Source organism: Bufo bufo, chromosome 3 (assembly GCF_905171765.1).
Source record: "Bufo bufo chromosome 3, aBufBuf1.1, whole genome shotgun sequence".
NCBI lineage: Eukaryota > Metazoa > Chordata > Amphibia > Anura > Bufonidae > Bufo > Bufo bufo.
Window position 1 is genome coordinate 455,981,521 of NC_053391.1, and position 22,112 is coordinate 456,003,632.

Below are 22,112 nucleotides of genomic sequence, written 5' to 3' on the forward strand. Positions count from 1 at the left end.
AGCCAAGGATGTATTCAATATTTCCTTGCTACTGATGGCTGTGTTTCTGGGTGAATAACAGCTAGAGACATGAAGCAAGTCTCGTCTTAGAGCCAACAACCTAAGCTTTAAAACAAGACTTTGATACAGCTCAAGATACACAAGTTAGAAACGGGTCCTGTATGGTAGCTAGCACCACAATCCCGGTCTGGTTTTAAAGCTTAGATTGTCAGCTTATTGTCAGGCTCAGATATACAAGATTAAAGCAGACCTCCCACTTCAGCCAGTGCTGACAAGCAGCAAGGAAAGGAGAAGAGACATAGATCCTCTTGTTTTTGTGTAACTGTACATGACCCCAGGGGGAGGCATCACATGGACTTCTGGGCATACTTCCTCTCTGAAATGGGGGGGTCTATTTTAAAAAAAAATAAAAAAGCTGAAAAGGAGTGAGAAGATGGCGCACTCTGTCATCTAATCACCCCTCTGTAACTAGTTATGCTGTTTACTTGACGCCATGACTGCGCCATTTACCAGCATCTGGGTCACAGCATCAATTAAGTCGAACCAAACCCTTGCACCACACACACAAACAAGTTTAAAATTTACAGTGTCCCTAGCCTGTGTATACCGAAACTTTAGAGTAAAATATGCTGACTGTTTCTCTAGTGATATCTGTTACATGATACCGTAATAGCGATCATTTATCACTAGATCAGAAAATGTTCACCCTCTAACTGTTGCCATAATTGATAATTTTCAATTACAGAAAATGAAACAAAAGAGCATTCATACGCTTTTTAGACAGGTGTAATACTGCGACTTCTTGGTGCCCATATTATGAACCCAACATCAGGACTTTCCTTAGTTCATCAGAACCTGAGTTATGGTGCACTACCTATAATTTTGATGAACCGCAGGAGGGACGGGTGTCGTGTTATACGGAAGCAATAAAGTGCCTGCATTATACCAGTCTAAAAGGTGACAATTGTTAACGCATTACATCAGGTTTAGGAATTTAGCATTTTTAAATTAGGATTAGTTTGTATAGAGGGTTGGAAAACATTTTTACATTTTTTAGCTGAATATATTTTGTGCGAATAAGGACTCTTACTAGACCATACATTTAAGTAGCAAATTTGTCTTTTTCCCAATTTTTGTTTACAATCACTATTTGCTGCAAAGCTGCATGAAGGTGGCTGTGTCTATTAATTATTAAAAGTGTATTCCAATATGGGACACTGATGGCATATTGCTAGGATACACAATCAATGTTAGATAGGTGTTAGTCCCACCTCGCTCCAATCTCCAGAACAGGGCTGCCAAAGTGATGGGAGAGCAGCCTATCATGCGCTGAGACCCACCGTACATGGCTACGGGACTTCCAAAATAGCCAAGCCAGTGGATCTGGCTAGTGGAGTAAGGTGTGCTCTGCTTCACTTTAGGGGGTCTTATTCTGGAGACAGGAGCGGGTTCCACACCTATATGACATTATTGGCATATACAAGCAATGTGCCATCAACGTCCCAGATGGGAATACCCCTTTAATTAGTATTTTTATACATGGTATGTATGCAGAGATTGTACAATTTAGTAACATGGCAGCTGTTTGCATTGTACAGTATCTAATTTTAACACATTTGTGGATGATGGACAAATATTGTATGCCTGTTTCAGTGTTTTTAGGCGCACGATGTCTTGTTGAATAAGGAGATTTTTGTGAAACTCACCTGTAAAATCTTTTTCTCGTAATTTCCATTGGGGGACACAGACCATGGGTATAGCTTAGAGATATTACTAGGAGGGACACTATGCAAAAAAAGAAGCTCCTCCTCCTCGGGCTATACCCCCAGGCACCTCCAGGAGAACTTCAGTCGTTGCAAAAGCAGTAGGAGAAGGAGAACGGAAACAAAACATTATGGAAACCATCACACAGCACACCCTAAGGCGTAAACCAAAAAAGGGGGCGGGAGCTGTGTCCCCCAATGGAAATTACGAGAAAAAGATTTTACAGGTGAGTTTCACAAAAATCTCCTTTTCTCGTTCATTCCATTGGGGGACACAGACCATGGGACGTCCCAAAGCAGTCCATGGGGTGGGAAAAAAGAACAAATCCAACACCGCCAGGAATAAACGTCCAGTAGTCAAACCGGAACCACAGCCTGCAATACCCTGCGCCCAAGAGCAGCATCAGCCGAGGCCAGAGAGTGTAACTGATAAAACTTTGTGAAAGTATGTAAGGACGACCAAGTGGCCGCCTTACACAACTGGGAAACGGATGCGCGATTGCGTCTAGCCCAGGAAGCACCCACTGCCCTTGTGGAGTGAGCGGTAATCCGCGACGGCGGAACGTGGCCGCGAGCGCGATATGCCGCAGCAATAGCGGAACGGATCCACCGCGCCACGGTGACCTTGGAAGCCGCCAGGCCCTTACGGGACCCTTCAGGAATCACAAAGAGAGAGTCTGAACGCCGGAAGGAAGCGGTAGCCCCCAGGTACACCTTCAGGGCCCTGACGACGTCCAGGGAGTGGAGAGCACATTCCTTGGGGTTCACCGGAGAAGGACAAAAAGAGGGCAGGACAAGATCCTCGTTAAGGTGGAAGGGAGAAACCACCTTGGGCAAAAAAGAAGGCACCGGCCTGAGCTCCACCTTATCCTGGTGAAAGACCAGAAAAGGTTCCCGGCAGGAAAGTGCGGCCAGCTCCGAAACTCGCCTGATGGAGGTTATGGCCACCAGAAAAACTACCTTCCAGGTGAGTAAAACCAGAGAGATCTCCCTCAGAGGTTCAAAAGGCGCCGCCTGAAGGGCGCGCAGAACCAAGTTGAGATCCCAGGGGGGCAAGGGAGGCACATACGGAGGAACCGAATGCGCCACCCCCTGCAGGAAGGTTTTTACAGGTCTCAAAAAGGCAATGGACCTCTGAAAAAAGATAGCCAAAGCAGAAACCTGACCCTTTAAAGAACTGAGCGACAGACCCATGTCGAGGCCGGACTGGAGAAAAGACAGCACCACTGGGACAGAGAAACGTAGGGGCGAGTAGCCCGATTTCTCACAAAACACCAGGAAGGCCTTCCAGGTGCGATAATAGATTCGTGAAGAAGCCGGCTTTCGAGCCCTGATCATGGTTCTTACCACCGCATCAGAGAAGCCTCTCTTCCTCAGGATGGCGGTCTCAACAGCCACGCCGTTAAACGCAGCTGCCGTGAATTCTGGTGGAAGAGCGGCCCCTGAGACAAGAGATCCTCTCTGTCGGGCAGAGGCCACGGGACGTCCGCCAACATACGAGCGACGCTGGAGAACCAGGCGCGACGAGGCCAATCCGGAGCGACGAGAATGGTTGGTATCCCCTCCGCCTCGATCTTGCGCAGCACCTTCGGCAACAGAGGAATCGGAGGGAAGACGTAAAGGAGGCTGAACCGCTGCCATGGAAATACCAGCGCGTCCACCCCGTCCGCCCGTGGGTCTCGAGCGCGGGCAAGATACACCGGCACCTTGTGGTTGAGCCGGGAAGCCATCAAATCTACGTCCGGACGGCCCCATCGGTGGCAGATGTCCTCGAACACCTCCGGATGGAGAGACCACTCTCCCGGATCCACCTTGGTGCGACTCAGAAAATCCGCCGTCCAATTGTCGACTCCCGGGATGTACACTGCCGACAATACTGGAACATGAGACTCCGCCCATAAGAGGATCCTCGCTACTTCCCGCATTACTGCCCGACTGCGAGTCCCGCCCTGATGGTTGACATAAGCCACAGCCGTGGCATTGTCCGACTGAACCCGCACCGGGCGAGTCGCCAGGAGAGGAGTCCAATGGGAGAGGGAGTGGAAAATCGCCCTCAATTCCAAAACGTTTATCGGGAGACGGGATTCCTCCGTCGACCAGACACCCTGAACTGTGAGGTTCCGGAGAACACCTCCCCAACCGATGAGGCTGGCGTCGGTGGTGACTATCGTCCAGGAGAACGGAAGGAAGGACCTTCCTGACGATAGGTTCAGGGGAGACTGCCACCAAGGGAGAGACGCTCGAACTTGCCGGGACAGACGAACAGGAGTGTCTAGACCCCGAGGGTTCTTGTTCCAGAGGGCAAGGATCATCTGTTGTAGCGGACGAGTGTGAAATTGGGCGTACGGAATCGCCTCGAAAGAGGAGACCATAAGGCCCAGCACCCGCATGCACTCCCGAATGGTGGGACGTGGAGAGCGTAGAAGGAGCACCATTGCCAGACGAATCTGGGAAGCCTTGGAATCTGGAAGAAACACCCGAGAAATCGAGGTGTCCAAGATCATCCCCAGGAACGAAAGTCTCTGGGAGGGGTGCAGAGAGGACTTGGGGAGATTGATCAGCCATCCGAACCGTTCCAGGGATTGAACCGTGATTCGGATGCTGTCCTCGGCCTGTGGAAGAGACGGAGCTTTTATCAAGATGTCGTCTAGGTATGGTAACAAAGAGATGCCCCTGGTGCGAAGAAGCGCCATGAGAGGCGCCAGAATCTTCGTAAAAACTCGAGGGGCGGTTGCCAACCCAAAAGGTAGGGCGACGAACTGGTAATGACGCCCCCCTATGGCAAAGCGCAGAAAGCGATGGTGGGACTCTGCAATAGGGACGTGCAAGTAGGCGTCTTGAATGTCCACAGACGCGAGAAATTCTCCTGGACTCAGAGAAGCAATAACGGAGCGAAGGGACTCCATGCGAAACTTCCGCACCCGTAGAAACTTGTTGAGAAGTTTTAGATCCAAGATTGGACGCACTGACCCCTCTTTCTTTGGAACAACGAACAGGTTTGAGTAAAAACCTGTCCCTTGCTCTTCTGGGGGAACGGGGGAAATGACACCACGGTCCAGAAGAGAGGAGACCGCAAAAAAGAGGTCCGAGGCCCTGGCTGGATCCCCCGGAACGCGAGAAGGGAAAAAACGTTCCGGCGGGCTGGACGCGAACTCCAACTTGTAGCCGGACGTCACCACTTCCAGAGCCCAGGCGTCCTGAACGTGAGCCCTCCAGACCTGTTGAAAGGAGAGCAGACGGCCCCCCACCACGAGGGGTGGGGGCACCCCTTCATGCGGAGGGTTGCTTGGGAGCAGGAGGACGGGCTGACTGCGCCCGAGGCCGCCAAGAAGGCTGGGGCTTGAAGAAAGGCTTCTTGCGGGAGTCCTGGGACCCCCCTGCCGATGAGGATGACGGCGTCCTGGCAGTGGAGAAGCGACGAAAGGACTGGCCCCGGAAACCTGAAGGCCGAGACCGAAAGGGACGCTTGGTCCTGGGCTGGGGTAGATGAGTGCTCTTGCCCCCTGTTGCGGCAGAAATGAATTCATCTAGTTGAGCCCCAAAGAGCCTGGACCCTTCAAAGGGAAGGTTAGCGAGGGATCGCTTGGATGAGGCATCAGCATCCCACACCTTCAGCCAGACCTCCCTGCGCTGAATGACAGAGAGGGCCGAAATACGGGCAAAGAGGGAGCCGATGTCCATTGAAGCCTCACAGAGATATTTAGACGCTTGAGACATCTGGATGATAAAATCCAGAGTATCTGCAGAGGCGTCCTGCTCTGACAGATCCTGGTGGTGGCGCTGCAACCACGTTGTAAGGGCTCTGGCGACCCAAGCCGACGCAAAGGCCGGTCGCAGGGAAGCGCCCGCCAGCGAGAAGATGGACTTGGAAAGTGAATCCAAACGTCTGTCCACCGCATCCTGCAGAGAGGAACCGTCTAGGACGGGAAGGGCCGTGTTCTTGGCTAACCTGGCCACCGGAGGATCTACCTTAGGGGAAGAAGTCCACTTTTCCACTGTGTCAGCTGGAAAAGGATAAAGCGTATCCATACGCTTGGTGGCCGAAAATTTTTGATTAGGTCGATCCCAAGCTTTTGATAGGACCGCAGTGAATTCCTCGTGAATAGGGAACACGGCGGACTCCTGTTTCTTGGGTGGAAAAAGGGAGAACTCCCGACTAGTGGAGGGAGGAGAATCCCCTTGTATATTAAAAGTGTCACGGACAGCTGCCACCAACTCGGTTACCATGGTGGAAAGCTTAGGCAGGGGTTCCCGCTCCGTGACTTCGTCCGATCCGGACAATTCCCCATCGGATTTGCGCTCCCTGCGAGGGGGAGAGTCAACCGGGCATGCCTCAAGGCGAGGGGGAGAAGCGGAGTCATCCGAGGAGGAATGCTGCCGCTCACGCTGCCTTTTAGAAGTCAGACGCCCTCTGTGAGAGTCGCTGAGAGGGGATGGAGTGGTGGATGCCACTGGAGTAGTAGCCGCCATGCGCTCCATGAAGGACATGGCTGCCTTGGCAACTAAGGCCAGATCAGCTGCCGCATTAGACATGGCGGAGGCCCAGGCGGGTACCGCTGGATCCGCAGGGGCAGAGGGAGGACCGGGCTGAGCAAGAGAAGGAGGCTGATCCTGTCCGGGAGCAGGGCATGAGTCACAGGAACCAGTGACAGAAAAAGGCCTAAGGCATATTTTACATGACTCCAGTGGAGCCTGAGAGGAAGCCTGAGATTTCCTACCAGGTTGCTGCAATTCCTACCACCCAGGCAACAGCAGAAGTCTCCGGTCACCGAGAACTGAGGAGCTGCACGGCCGCAATCCAGCAGAGTCTCCGGCGTAGGGAGAGACAGAGCTGGCCGCCGAGGCTCCGCCCCCTTGGACGCGTCATTGCGGCGCGAAATAAGCGCGCGAAATAAGCGCGCGCACTTCAAATACACCCCTTCGCCAGAAACGGCGCAGCGGGGGTTAATATCGGGAGGAGCAGGCCGGCGGGAGCTGCAGAGAGCGCAGCGGCCATAAGATAAAATACACTCCTTCAGTGCCAAGATTGCCGCCGGTGCGGCCATAGTCTGAGCTGCAGGCAGGTATCAGTGGAATCACCAGCCCTCCCCAGAAGGGCCCCCTCCCAACGGGAAAAAATGCCCCCAGCCGGTCCTTCTCTAGCTCACCTCAGGTCACAGAGCGCCAGACAGACGACATGAAGGGGTGGGGGGAGGGGGGGGAAAGGAGGGAGATTGAAGCAGGCAATACTTATCTGCACAGCATGCTCCCTCGATGTCCAGACCAGCAGGGATTCACCTCTTCAGACGTCTGACTCCAATCAAGGAGAGCAGTGCTCTGGTGGAGGGTAGGCAGCAGGTGTCCCAGCAGCTGGTGGGATGCCAGAGCTAACATGTCGAGCCTGGATCCACTTTTCTTCTGTGGGGGAATGGGAGGTAGCCAGGAACCTTCAGAAGACCGTGGCAGACCCTCCACAGGGGCCAGGAAAGCGCAATGCTGACCTGCGTCCCCATCTGAAACCAGAAAAAAATAACAAACAGGAGAAGAATAAATGTCAACCTCCTTGAACGGACACTAAGCAAAGACTGAAGTTCTCCTGGAGGTGCCTGGGGGTATAGCCCGAGGAGGAGGAGCTTCTTTTTTTGCATAGTGTCCCTCCTAGTAATATCTCTAAGCTATACCCATGGTCTGTGTCCCCCAATGGAATGAACGAGAAACTATGTATAACAGATCCAATGGATGGTTTTCTGAACGATACAACTGCCAATGTATGAAATATTTACCTTCTCTTTTGCTACAGAAATAGATAAAAAGCAATGTTACAATGGAATCTATGGACGGTTCTTAACATTTAGCATAAATGTATTTGAGATGATACTTCTCACATTGGTTATTAGCAGATATATGTTGATCAGCCCATAAAAGTCAGAAACTTGATTTATCGATTAAAAGGGAACATTTACCAATAGGATCCAATCTATTTAGGCATGTATTCATCTAGTAATGATAAATCTTACCCAGCATCTTTTCAAAAGATGTATGTATAAAGATATATCGGGCTGTAGACAGAAAAAGCCTGTGACTCATTGACAGTAAATATGAATTTATAGAAAGCAATACACACCTGTAGGTAGAACCGTTATAGCAATAGTTGGGGAGGAAATCATAGTTGAGCTCCCAGAACACATGCAGAGTGATCCTGCCATAGGGGGCAGATACGTTATGATTGGCTTCTCGAAACATGGCGTCAAAACTGTCCAGGGTCAGATATTTGCTCAGCAATTTATGAGTCATTCTGTTCACCTCAAGAAGGCCTTCTAGCTCCTAGGGTGTAAAGAAAGAAGAAAGCAGTATATTAGGCTAGATGTATGACGCTAAATGTCATGTGGGGACAATGCTCAAACCTCACAAAGAATCATACTAAAAGCTAAATATAAAAGCTATAATTATGACCCTGCAATTGCTCTTGTGTGAACCATGAAGACTGAGCAGTATATCTTCAGCTTTGAAGAAGAGCAGAAATTCACAATCGTCTTCACACAGTACCATAAGGCACTGGTTTAGTAAAACACCTTATTGGGAATTGGGAGATCTCATTTAATAATGAATATCAAGGACTTGAGTTAAATATCGGAGGCTATCCATACAAATGACATAGCAATCAGAGATTTGGGAGGCAATTACACACATTAGATGGCTGCCCTGCCCCACCATTTTGTGCACAGCCTTTCTTTACGCTCACTGACAGAAACATAAAGCTAATTGCCAGAATGTTTAATAATTCCTTCAAATAGATCATTTTGAAAGACACGACATTTGAGACACATTCAAGAGCCTGAATTCCAGATGAAATGTGCGCATTCGAAGTGAATCTCTTTTATGGCTGGTAACAAAAGGTGTGCCCCTACTACACATATAGGAAAATGCCAGGACTTCGCTGCACCCTATTCTGTAAATTAGCTTTCCCACTGATGACACTTTCCTAGGCGGATGAATTTAAGCCACATGTCTAAAAGCACACACACAAATCCATTCAAAGCAGACTTTGAATTCCAAACGTCATAAAAGCAACCACTACCCAATGGCTGAAGGCATGGTAAGACTTTGGGCTTACATTTCATCTAAGGCAGCTGTGAAAACAACTGCTACGTAACTCAATAGCATCCTTCCTGACGGGAAATACATGTTGTGAACGTGTCATTTATTTATGGCTTAGGAAAAAACACACGTTCACATTTAAAAAATAAAATAAAATCAACCTTGAAATATCTGGACAGCAAATCCATTGATATTGGGGCCAGTTCTGTGTCTTTCACTCGCCGTCCTGTGTTTCACAGCTTGTAGGACAAAATTAATGCACAAGGATATTTTCATATGATGTAAATTAGGCTCATCCTCCGATTCCAGCCATGGACTTGCAGTTGTTCATGCCATGGATCGGCACGCAAATTATCCCTATCTAATGTGGTTAATCTGCGTGTGGCTACCTGATCAGTGATAAACCTGCTGTGTGAACATATCCCAAGTATTCATACAAAGTTATGTTTTGTTGCCTTCGGACACATTCTACAGTACATGTAAGGAAATAATGTCTTTTTTTGCACTACCTTTTAATGACCAGAACACTGCATAGCAATTCTGCACACATAGAGGTTTAACCATTGAAGGACCACAGAAGTTGCAGTTACCGGGGGAAAAGAGCCCACATGACTGTCCAATAGAGTCCCAACCCAGCCGGCAGCATTGGATGCTGTGGAAGAGGACATTGTGATGGTGGAAGCTGTTATACACTGCAATGGTCTTCTCTTAGGAAGGTCCAGTCGTCTCTGACAGCTGGATACCTTACATGCTCAAAACCAACGTTCTTCAGCTACATGTAATGTGAGTGATCCCTAACAGGACATAAGCATGCACTTAGGCTGGGTCCACATGAGTTTATTACTGACTAATTAATTATGTGTCAGTATTTCGGATGTGTCACCCTGCCTGATCTCGGGTTGAACTGACCAGAAAAAAAACTTCATTGTAGAGTCCTGTGATGCTGTAAGTTTGGGTCCGTAGGATCGTGGTCAGGCCAAGACACTTATCCAAAATATGGACTTGGGTCTAGTTTCACCCTGCTAAGAGGAATTTCAGTTTGAAGGCTGGGAGCACTGCACTGCACGATATAGGTTTGGCATCACTAGTCATAATATGATATAATGATCCATTTTGCAAGAATTAAGCCGGGAAAACCTTTTCTTTCAATTTTGTTATTTTTATTGCAAATTGTTTAAATCTAAAAGCGGTTTTCATATCATATCATCGGTGTAGTTCTTGTCAAAAAACATCTACATTCTGCTGTCACTTCACTACTAACACCAACAAGCATAAAAGGTCTCAAAAGTATAGTCTAAACTTGGTTCTAGTGGATGGGAGATCACACTTACCACTATGGACGTGAGATCTTCACTTTCAAATCGCCCAATCGCCAATTCCAAAGATTTATACATAGCCGCAGTAATCCTCTGAGTGATCAACCGGTTAAGATCAATAGATCTGCCCAAGAGCTAAAAAACAGGAAACATAATGGGAGTCACTACCAGAGACTCAACATGGTCGAAGTGCATAGAACATACCCCTTTTTACAAAACACAATCTTCATGGCCTGTTTTATTATCTATTTGCTATCCCATAAAAAAATAATACTAGAGCATCTTTTCTTATAGCTCTGCATTACGTTATTCTTCTGTTATTCCTCTTAGAAACTGACCACTTTGTGTTACCGTTCTACTTGTCTACAGGCTTTTTCCCTACACAGTCTGGATAGCAGACAGACCATTGCTATTGTGCGAGCAGACTAAAGGGGTTTGTTAGAGATGAACTGTCCTGGGGATACGTTATCAACACTGGGAAATCCCTCCTGATTTCTTATACTTCATTCTCTGCTATTCATTCAGGCCTCAAACTCTGCTTTCGCTACATAGTTTTCATTTAAAGGTCTTGTTTTTTAAGTGATATTCATCCATAAATATAAATTTAGATTGACAGTCGTCCTTTATTAATGGCGACTATATCAGACCTACGTCTAGTTACACTATGACATTCTGGCATGCCACAGTTCTGATACAAGTAATCGTATAAACTAAAATACAACTAATAAGTAAGTAATGAACATCTTCCTGTTTATTTTTACACTCGTCATTTGTTAAAGGCATTTATTACCCTATCCGCAGGAAATGGTATAAAACGCAGGATAGCTAGGGACCCCCAGTGATACTGAGGACTGGTGCATGTCAGGTCACTGCTCCATTCACGACGTAGACAATGCTTCATCAGTCCCACAGAACTAAATGGAGCAATGGACTGAGGACTTCTCTTCTCTATCCTGTTGATAGGTTAAAATGCTGTTCACGTGGGCTAAGCCAGCCAGTTATGTGATGGATTGAGGCTGCCGTACAAATTTTAAGTCTTCCAGTTAACAGGGATCTTGATTGGCAGCTATGATCTACAATATAATACGGAGGTACACTTTAAAGCTTTTTAGTGATATCTGTAGAAACAAGCCTTAAAGCAACCTTACTGGGCCTTCTCTATAAACCCTTAGATTTGCTTTAATATCACCCAAAGCCTTTTTAGTTCAATACGAACCTGAACATGACGCTGCTTCAGTAACGTGTCATAACGGTTGGATGCTGGTTGCGTAATACTGGCTCCTTGATTTTTACAATCTGCCCGAAGCCGCTTGTCCAAGAGTAAACTGCAAAAAAAAAAAGTCAAAGTCATCACCCAAATGAAACCAACATGAGGTGGCACTGGAGTACAAAAGGTGAGGTCCATACCTTCCAGCTACAACTTTATAATGGGCAAATATTTGGTCCGCTAGTTTGTACACAAACTGGTCAAAACACAGGTTTACCTGCAGGCAGTGTAGGAATAAGCACAAAGTTACAAGCTGAAGGGTACATTCATATATTAAAGTGGTGTAACCTAGCACATTGGGCAGTTTGATGTTCTGCATTCATAAAGAATACCTGTAGTATTGACTGAAAAGATTGCAGAAAGGTTCACTCACCTCAGCTTCAATCTCATCATACAGGAATTGCTTTTTAAACTTTGTGAGGGCATAGTGTGCACTGTCGTTATATAGGTCCAGAGAGTAAAGAACATACCTACAAAAGACATAAAAAAAATCATGAAAATTGAAAAACCAATAACAATGTACTACATTTTACCACTGGCAGTTAAAGTGTTCTGGTACTTTCTACCTCTTCTGTGCAGACTATACATGATCCTGACCCAGAACCCAACTGACAGTAATATCTGATAGGTCTATGTAAGGTGCCACCCAAAAGATTATACCGATCAGTGTATAAAGATATGAATGATGTACAATGTGAATCCTTACTCCATCATCGATGCCTCTTTTGTCTCTAGAATGTGATCCGTCAAAATCCAAGGCATGGACATCTCAATAGGGAACTGAATTCTACGGCCCATGGTCAGCTCCAAGAAGAACTCTCTAAACCACAGCTGGGACAGATCACAGCACTGCTGTAAGGTCTCTTTAAGAAGAAGCAAACATTGTATTAGCCATAGAGACCACCAGTCTATGAATGACACCAATATACCAGCTAAGAACGCAAAAGGACCAGTGAACAGCCAGGCAGTTACAGCTTGCTATTGCCTTATTAAAGGGGTTTCTGGGTTCTAGATATTGATGGCCTATCACAAGGATAGGTAATTAATATCAGACTGGTCATGGTCCAACACCAGGCATCCTTACCGATCAGCTGTTCTGAGTAGCCAGACTGAGCCGGAAACCAAAAGCTGTGCCAACTGTACTGGCCGTGCCAGGTTACAGAGCTGTCTCTTTCTAGCTGTTATTCCTGAAGATAGGGCATCAATATCTAGAACCCGGACAACATCTATGTTAATGTCCCTCTTCAGGCTTCCAGAACTTACAAATATGAAGTAAAGTTCATAGAGACAGATCTCAGATGGTCAGTAACTACAGTGACAGTACCGTTACCACTTCTCGACCCATGATGTCCGCTAACAATGAAAAAAAAACGACATAAAACTAGTGCAAACTACAACAATTCACATCTAAGAAAACTTGTGGCAAAACACAAACCTTGCTTTTATTACTTGCATTTTTTATGGCTCTCAATTGTCTTTAAATCAAAATATCAATTGGAATTTCAACCTTGCTATGGTATTAAAAGAACACTCTATCTTCTGCTCTATCTACAATTTATTTTTCATTGTAAGCAATCCAGAAGTGACCATACTGGCATTGCAATTCATGATAAAGTTGTCTAAGGGTATGTTTACATTGCAGACGTTTCTGCATGAAGAATCAGTCGCAGAAGTCCAAGGAGGACCATCAGGTTTTAGACATGGATTTGTATTCAATGGGACTAATCCATGCTGGCTACTGCCATCACTCACCCCCGCACAGATTCATTGTTTCTGGGCAGAAAATGTGCTGTTTAGACACCATGATCTGCTGGCCAGAAACAATGATTTAGGTGTCTGTATGAAAGATCGTTTCACCCGATGAACAAGCGTTCCCGCTCGACCATCGGGTGATCTGTGGCACCATTACACAGGCGGATTATCTGGAGCGAGCGTTTGTACGAACAGTTGTCCCCGAAAATCTGCCCGACAGTCAGGAAGTGTAAATCCACCTTAAAAGGGGTTGTCCAGCCATTAATACTGATGACCTATTGTCCGACTCCCAACACCTCCGTCAAGCAGCTGCTTGAAGTGGAGGCTGAGCTCCATGCCGACGCCGCTTTCTCTTCATTACACTGCAATTCATCTCAGGAAGTGCAGTGTAATACGAGGACTCGCTCCATTCAAGTGAATGGAGTGAATGCTTGTAATTAAACTATGCCACCGCTCCACAGGAGAAGAGATGTATTGTATTGACCAGGAAGCAGTGCTTACATGGAGCGCATGGTCAAACAGCTCATCAGTGGGGGTCCTGGGTGTCAGATCTCCACCAATCAGATACTGATGACCTATCCTGACAATAGGGCATCAATATTAATGGCTGGACAACTCCTTTAACCTGTAGTGGTTTTAGTAGTAAAGCAGATTCCCACTGGAAACAAATAGAGGCAAATTTCATGCACTTTGTGAGGTGGAACTCACACCAAAATCTGCTTGAAATTTTCTGTTGTGTGAACACATTTAGAAGAATAGGTGCATTACTGTGGTGGATGCAATCAGCAAAATCTGACTAAACCCTCACACTGATGTTAAAATGAGACTTTAGCCAATATATCCTTATATGAAGGACATACCGGAGCCCACGCACCACTTCAAGGTATCTCAGGTGGCACAGGACCTAATGCTAACCTACCTCTGCCATATGGGCAGTAAAAGGGGGCAGTGGGCAAACTACAGAAGCGTTAAATCATGTAAGTTGTGTGAACAAACCTTAGATTTCTAAATATCTGCCTCTATAAACATTACTTAGGAAAAACATTTAAGTTCTGAAAACCTAAAAAGAGAGATATTCACATAGGTGCTTGTTAATTATACTAAAAGATCTTTTTATACACTGTGGAATTACTGATTTGGCAAAATGCAGCCTCGTGCCAAAGTTATAGCTTGAAATTTGTTGAACGGTGCAGATTGCATCCTATCACCACATATCTCCATTGAACTGTCACATGTGCACTTGCCTGCTGACAGAACTGTTGTTTTCCCCACGAGCCGGTGCATGGGAAAGAAACTGGGAGAGGCACGATTACATCGCCCCTGACTGGCCCTGTCACTCAAAGCTAGCGGGGGTCGCAGCCTCCAGGAATAGGGAGTGGAGATTTTGGAGCAATGATCAAACACTCGTTACACCAATCAGGTCATTCGCAAATAAAAGCAGGAATCTCTCTGGAATGCAGGTACCGATCGAGATGGAGGAAACAGCATTTCAATCAGCAGACAAAAGCAATTCTGACAATTTATTTGGATTACTATGGAAGTATGGGGAGACAGATTCCTTTTAAGCCACTCTAGTCCAGAGAACAAATGTATATAATGATTTAGTAAGAAAAACTCCTTTAAAGCAGTAATGGGCAGAATACTAAATTGTCACTAAGTCAAATTCAGCAGTGAGATGTTTAACTTAAATGCCTGCCATTAGCAAACAACCTGGTCCGGTGCCATGATGGGAAGAAAAGTTTTAAGCAAATCCAGTCTCACATGTGTGATGGCTGCATTTCCCAGACAAAACACTGCTCCTCTAAGGGTACTTTCACACTAGCGTTTTTCTTTTCCAGCAAAGAGTTCCATCCTAGGGGCTCAATACCGGAGAAGAGCTGATCAGTTTTATCCCCATGCATTCTGAATGGAGAGTAATCCGTTCAGGATGCATAAGGATGTCTTCCGTTCAGTCATTTTGACTGATCAGGCAAAAGATAAAAACGGTTTCATCTCCGGCGAAAAAAAATGAAGACTTTCCTGAATGCCGGATCTGGCATTTGTTTCCATAGGAGTGTATTCGTGCTGGATCCGGCATTCAAAATACCAGAATGCCAGATCAGCATGCGCAGACCAAAAAAAAAAAGGTGAAAAAAATAAATGCCGGATCCGTTTTGCCAGATGACACCGGAAATACGGATCCGGCATTTCAATGCATTTCTCTGACTGATCAGGCATTTTTAAGACTGATCAGGATCCTGATCAGTCTTACTAATGCCATCAGCTGGCATACGTTTTGCCGGATCCAGCAGGCAGTTCCGGCAACAGAACTGCTTGCCGGATCACTCTGCCGCAAGTGTGAAAGTAGCAGATCTGGCATTAATTTACATTGAAATGTATAAGTGCCGGATCCGGCATTAAAAATACCGCAATGCCGGATCCGTCCTTCCGGTCTGTGCATGCGAAGACCAGTAAAAATGTGAAAAAAAATTGAAACGGATCCGTTTGTCCGTATGACAAACAGACAGACGGATCCATTCTTGCAATGCAATTGTGAGACGGATCCGCATCTGGATTAGTCTACAAATGCTGTCCAATTGCATGCAGATTGCCTGATCCGGCAGGCAGTTCCGCAAGTGTGAAAGTACCCTAACCAGCATCATAGTGATTTAGGATGCAGTGAGTTCCTGCCTGACCTTATGTCTTCTGTACTGTTATCTTTGCATTATGTGACTACAGTACAGTAGACCTCACAGCATCCTAAATCACTATGATGCTCTGAGTTTGGGTTAGAGAAGCAGTGTTTGCTCTGGGAAATGCAGCCATCACACAAAGTGAGTTTCCCAGATCAAATTGGCCTAATAAGGGAACTGCTTCATTAATAAAGTTAACTAGGTCCTTGAGATGGATGCTCTTATGATTGTCCCTAATCCCAATATTTAAACCCAACTGTAAAAATCACTCTACATACAATTTAAATCGGTTTCACCTTCAATCGGCATACAATCTCTTAAAATAAATGAAGGCGCATACATTTAGAGGGGCTACATTTTATAAAGCCGTACATTGGTCTGCTAAATTCTTTCATGGTACTGACCAATGGAGTAAACAGTGAGCTTAGGAATAAGGTTGAGGCCAGGTGGATCTTGCTTGGGACAGTTTTGGTGTACAGATGAATCTCCTTATTCCAGTTGTACCATGCAGTTAACAGCACATCTCGTGTGCCATATTCAGGCACAAGCAAAGCAAGCAGTAACAAGAGAAAGCACTCACTGGGATAAATGACAGGAAAGCCACTTGCCACGTGGTTAGAGGACTAATGAGGACACGTAAGCAGCACACCGTTCATACCATAATCTTACCACTGAAATTAAGCAAATGTGTGTAGAAGAATGATTCACGGTGAAATTTTTCTATATCCAATATGGTGGGACCCTCTAGGCTACTTCTTAGCGTTTTCTTGAAACCACTTTTATCAGCAATGAGTGACTCTAGCATGGTTCTCACCATGTATAGCTGTGTCATTTAAGAGGAAAGGCATTCACAGATGGAGAAATACAAGAAAGGAGAAAATAGACAAAGTACATTAAAATAGAGGTATCATCAGACAAACAAATTCAATTTTACCACTCTCAACGTTCAGTCCCATGCCATTTAGATATCAAAGTTTGGGGCGGGGGGGGGGGGGGCACTATGCCCATTTCTTTATGTTCGAGGAACAAATCTTTAAGAGAAAGTACATGTAATCTTACCATCTCATGACATTCATATAGGACTTGCTCCGAATATAATAAGTAAATGACAGACTGGAGGTGCGGAGGGTGGAAAATTGAAGACATCTTCAACTAGAATGTGCATTTGTTTAGAGAGATGACCTGCACACGCATACGATGACCATTTCTATGCACTGGATGTAAACATTTTACAGGGTAAAAGAAATATCGTCTTACCACCAAAGTTTAAAAGAGTTGGATAGGAGTAGGACTGCCTCAGAAACTTTTTTACCACAAGCAAAAACTTTTCCATCCCCAGAGACTTGAGCTGTTTGAGCAGCTCTGCAGAGCTCAGGGATTCTGCCATTGTGCGCACCATGTAGAGCTGAAAACCAACGGGTAGGGACGAAAGGAGACCAAGAACACAAGGAGGAGGAAATCGGAAAGGAAAGAAAAGATTAGTGTGTTAGCGAAACACAGCTATGTTGACTGACTTCCAACTGCTTTGTTTTACTCAAATTGGGCTCTGTGTGGGGAACAAACTCTACACTGATTTGTAATGAATCTCTGACTTGAAGCCATTGTGAACTCTGAATCAAGGAAATATCTCAACTACAGTTCTTGTCTTCAAACCTGGCCTAGTTTAGATGTGGAGGCAGGTGTCATTTTCCAGAACATATGGGACAAATCTATCACGCTACAAAGAGTGAATCAAGTTGCACAGATTTTTTTCCCCCATCACATGTGAATGAGGTTTTGTAAACCCTATTCACACGTACACAGTACTGTGCGTTGCAGCAGATTTTCAGTGCAAAATCCGCACCAGCAAAATGCAACAAATCCACCATGTTCTGAACGTGACCTTAGAGTAGCCTATAAATTGACATCACAGAGTAGCGGTGACAATGTTTCCGTCTTCCCTGGAATGCTGCAAAATGTATACCCTCCCATGCAATACAAACCAGATTGAAGAAGAATTGTTCATAAATACTGTAAGGGTACGTTCACACAGAGGAAATACCCTGTGGATTTTCTGTCCAGGTTTTGCAGGTGGGAATATTATGGCAGCAATGTGGTTGAGAGTTCACAAAATCTCAACCAGATGCTGAAGCGAAACAAAAATCTCAATCCGCACAGAAACTGACCTCTGACACAGATTTTTTAATCTGCATCATGTCAATTAAGGCTACTTTCACACTTGCGGCAGAGGATTTAGTCACCGGAACTGCCTGCCGGATCCGTCAAAACGTATGCAAACTGATGGCATTTATCAGACGGATCAGACGTCTGACAAATGCAATGAAATGCCAGATCCGTTTTTCCGGTGTTATCTGTAAAAAATGGAGCCAGCATTTATTTTTTTCACATTTTTTGCGGTCTGATCATGCGCAGACCGCAATGCCGGATCCGTTTTGCCGGAACACTCGGGGCCGGGGCTGGCATTAATGCATTTCAATGGGGGAAAAATGGCAAGTGTTCCGGAATTTTAGACAGAGATAAAACCGCAGCATGCTGTGGTATTATCTCCATCCTGAAAATGAAAAAAGACTGAACTGAAGACATCCTGATGCATCCTGAACGGATTGCTCTCCATTCAGAATGGATTAGGATAAAACTGATCAGTTCTTTTCCGGTATAGAGCCCCTAGGACGGAACTCAGTGCTGGAAAAGAATAACGCTAGTGTGAAAGGACCCTTATGTTGCCAGTGTTCATGGCAGATTTCACCCTGTGAGTTAGCAGTTTTTTTTTTTTCTTCTCTGCTCAATGTAAGGCCTCATGCACACGACCGTGCCGTTTTTTTGCGGTCCACAAACCGCGGATCCGCAAAAAAAAAAGGAAGCTGCCTGAGTTGCCTTCCACTATTTGCGGAACGGGCGCCGGCAATATAAACGCCTATTCTTGTCCGCAAAGCGCGGACAAGAATAGGACATGTTATATTTTTTTAGCGGGGCCACGGAACGGAGCCACGGATGCGGATAGCACACGGAGTGCTGTCCGCATCTTTTGCGACCCCATTGAAGTGAATGGGTCCACATCCGAGCCGCCGTTTTGCGGACCCAAACAACGGTCGTGTGCGTGAGGCCTAATTCTCAAGTTTATGTATCCTAAAGGTGTTTTCCAACCCCATGATTTTTAGTAACAGCTGACAAAAGGTATAAAACAACAAGAGGAGTAACACTCACCTGACCAATCCTCTTCCCTGGTCCCCCATCACTTTCCATTCACCTGGCTGCTGTGCCCATTGGTAATGTGAATGTTACTACTTTTGCTATTTTATACCATTTTCAGTTGTTTGTAAAGGATTTACTGGGATGGGAAGACCCTTTTAAATGGCTTCAAATCTGAGAAATCTGTCTTTTGTGGGTTATCACCTCAAGTAATGGCAGCACCTTTATGAGTTACGACCAGTAATTATTATAATAAAATATAGTGTAGAACATAGTCAAGTTATTACTTTGTGTTAGATTGTGTCTAAAGTGTATTGTTTTACTTTTAACAGATTCTGTTACCAGAGTAATACATCAATTTGAGTGAAAAAGACAAGAGCATGCACCAGCTGTTATTGGAAATGTTAGAATTTGCAGATTGCTTAGTATAGTTACCAGATGAAAATAACGGCACAAGGGTCGATAGTGGTAAAGCGACAGACAGAAGGCGACAGAAAAGTGCCCAGAGATATGCACATTCCTTCCAGCCATCAAAAGCAAAGCAAGAGGGGGGAAATAAGAACAGAAGAAAACATTGGTGGTAATCGATTGGCTCAAACGGAAGATTAACCTTTTCATCCTTGTATTAACTGAAGAAGCTGAAATCATTCCAATCCCAATCTCCATTCATCATTTCATTAAAATTACAAACAAAAAAAACACTATTAGGTAAAATTAAATGCAATTTACATATTCTGAATACATTCCATAAAATTAAGTAATGAGAGACCTAAAATTATGAATACAGCTTAATACATGCAAGATGAGCTGGACACGGAACCAGAATTAGTACTTTCTATTGTTCATGGTGTATAACTTAACAGTAAATGTATCATTACCATAATTGATGGGTAACTGACAATTCATTTAATTGGCAATTAAATGCAATATTTCTTCCATGAATTTCCATGGTGAACAGTAGGTGAATATTTAAAAAGATTCTGCCACCAGTTTTACGGGGAGCTGTGAACTGAACAGACACAGAGCTGGAGCTGTTCAACACAGATTTGAGCAGAATGTTTGGGTCAATGCAAATAATTGGCGCAGCATTTTTATAAGGGGGATTTAGTTTATGCTGCTTTTCGGGTAGGTTAGCATTTCCATTTAATGGAACCAGAGTTCACCCGATCTGGCCTAAACGGATACTGCCATTCACAGCCTGCTGGATCAGTTGAACGCAAATGTGAACCTACCTTTATTTAGGGTCCAATAAAACCGGTGACAGATTTTCCTACGTTGAACAAAGTGTTTGAGCTACAGACAGCAAATTGATGATTATATAGTTTTTTTGGGAACATATCCAGTAGAACTTGCAATTCCTGCTCATTCTGGGCTTTGAAATCAAAGAGGTGGTCCTATCAGTGATTTAAAGCCATCTCTGCATACATAGTCTTAGAAGGAGGGCTGTCAATAGCTGATAGGACCCCCTACTTGACTTCAAAGCCCAGAATGAGCAGGAATTTTAATGAATAAATTGCAAGTTATACTGAATATGTTCACACAAACCATCAATCTGCTCAGCTCCTCCTGCTCTATAACATGCTGCCTGTAGCTTACATTGCATTTTCATGGTGACAGATTCACTTTAAAAACCCTTTAGTCTCTTATCAGTAACGTTACAACTTGCTGCTTGTAAAAGTGTGTAATTCTACCGTGGACATAAGTAAAACTTAATGAAGTGTGTACCTGAGTGCTGGATGGTCCTACTGCACGCCTGGGAACTTTGATATCAAACCCAGTCTTAGGATCTTTCTCTCCTCTAAGAGCAGGGTCATTAAATGGTTCACATCCTGCACCCCAGTCACAAACTGTTTTTCTGACTGCCTGAAGGACACTAAAATACAAGAGAAGAATACAAAAAAGGCTCTGTTCAGCTATTTCTAACAAATCCACCTATAAAGCCATATAGAGGCATAAATCATCAAAAATGTATAGGAATATTTATATTGTACATACACCATAGGATAGCACAATCTACAGGGTTTTCCAAAGAGAAAAATAAATGGGGGAGGACATAGCAACAACTACGGCCTTTAGGGCCAGAGGAAAGGCTTCACCTGAAAATGAAGTCAAACAGCAGTAGCCACCATGAAATTGGTGCTAGCGCAATCCTCCACCTGATAAAGAAGGAAACTGGCAATCAGTGCAGACGTTCCACCTACTGACGGAGTGTGGACATCGAGCGTGCTAATGACAATCAACAAAATTAGAATGCTCCTCACAGGGACTCAAGGCACAAGGAAAGGTATGTGGTGTGTCAACAGCCCGTTAGCTACAGGCCTACCTGGAAGACAGAGGCTGCCACATAGGCGCCCGACACCAATCCAAACAATGACTACCTGAGGAAGGGGATAGTGTGAAGTAGTCACAGTATCCAGTAGTAGTGCCAAAATACCACCTATGATGGGGATAAGGCGATTGTAGGTACCCAGTCTAGCAAATAGGCCACCCAGGGAACAGGATGCAATGCGACAAGGAAGAAAAGAGAGTAGTCGCGGTAGTCAATGTTCAAGCAATTACTCCACCTAAGAAAGATGGATAATGCAATAGGATGGACAGTTTCCAGTGGTAGTGGAATTACTCCGCCTTTCGGAAAGAGGGGAACCCGACAAGATGTACAGGGTTCACTGGTAGTGCAAGCACTACTGGTTGTGCAACTACTCCGCCAATGGAAGGAGGGTAATGCTACAGGAGCTACTGTATGCAATTGGGGTGCAATTAATCCATCTATAGAAAGGGGAAATCCGACAGGACAGAAGATGTGCAGTATTAGTGCAATTACTCCGCCTGCAGAGGGGGTAATGCAACAGGACGTATGGTATCCGGTGGAAGTGCAATTAGGCCGCCTAAGGAAGGAGGGTAATGCGACAGTCTTTATAGGATCCAGTGGTAGTGCAACTACTCTATGGAAGGAGGGTAATGCTACAGAATGTGTACTGTACCCAACGTAAGTGCAAATACTCCTACTACGGAAGGAGGGGAATTCTAAAGGAAGTATAGGATCCAGTGATAGTGCAACTACTCCACCTATGCTACA

The 22,112-nt window shown here is 45.2% G+C and overlaps 1 protein-coding gene across 1 annotated transcript in view; it reads right to left on the minus strand.

Annotated features, from left to right (window-relative positions):
• The window catches only part of CYFIP1 (cytoplasmic FMR1 interacting protein 1), a 142,303-nt gene that overhangs the window by 68,623 nt on the left and 51,568 nt on the right, over positions 1-22,112 (minus strand). The window contains 8 exon segments of the mRNA XM_040425141.1: positions 7,867-8,066; positions 10,172-10,291; positions 11,373-11,481; positions 11,564-11,640; positions 11,797-11,893; positions 12,130-12,286; positions 16,517-16,670; positions 20,762-20,909. Of these exon segments, the coding sequence (XP_040281075.1) occupies positions 7,867-8,066; positions 10,172-10,291; positions 11,373-11,481; positions 11,564-11,640; positions 11,797-11,893; positions 12,130-12,286; positions 16,517-16,670; positions 20,762-20,909 (1,062 nt within the window).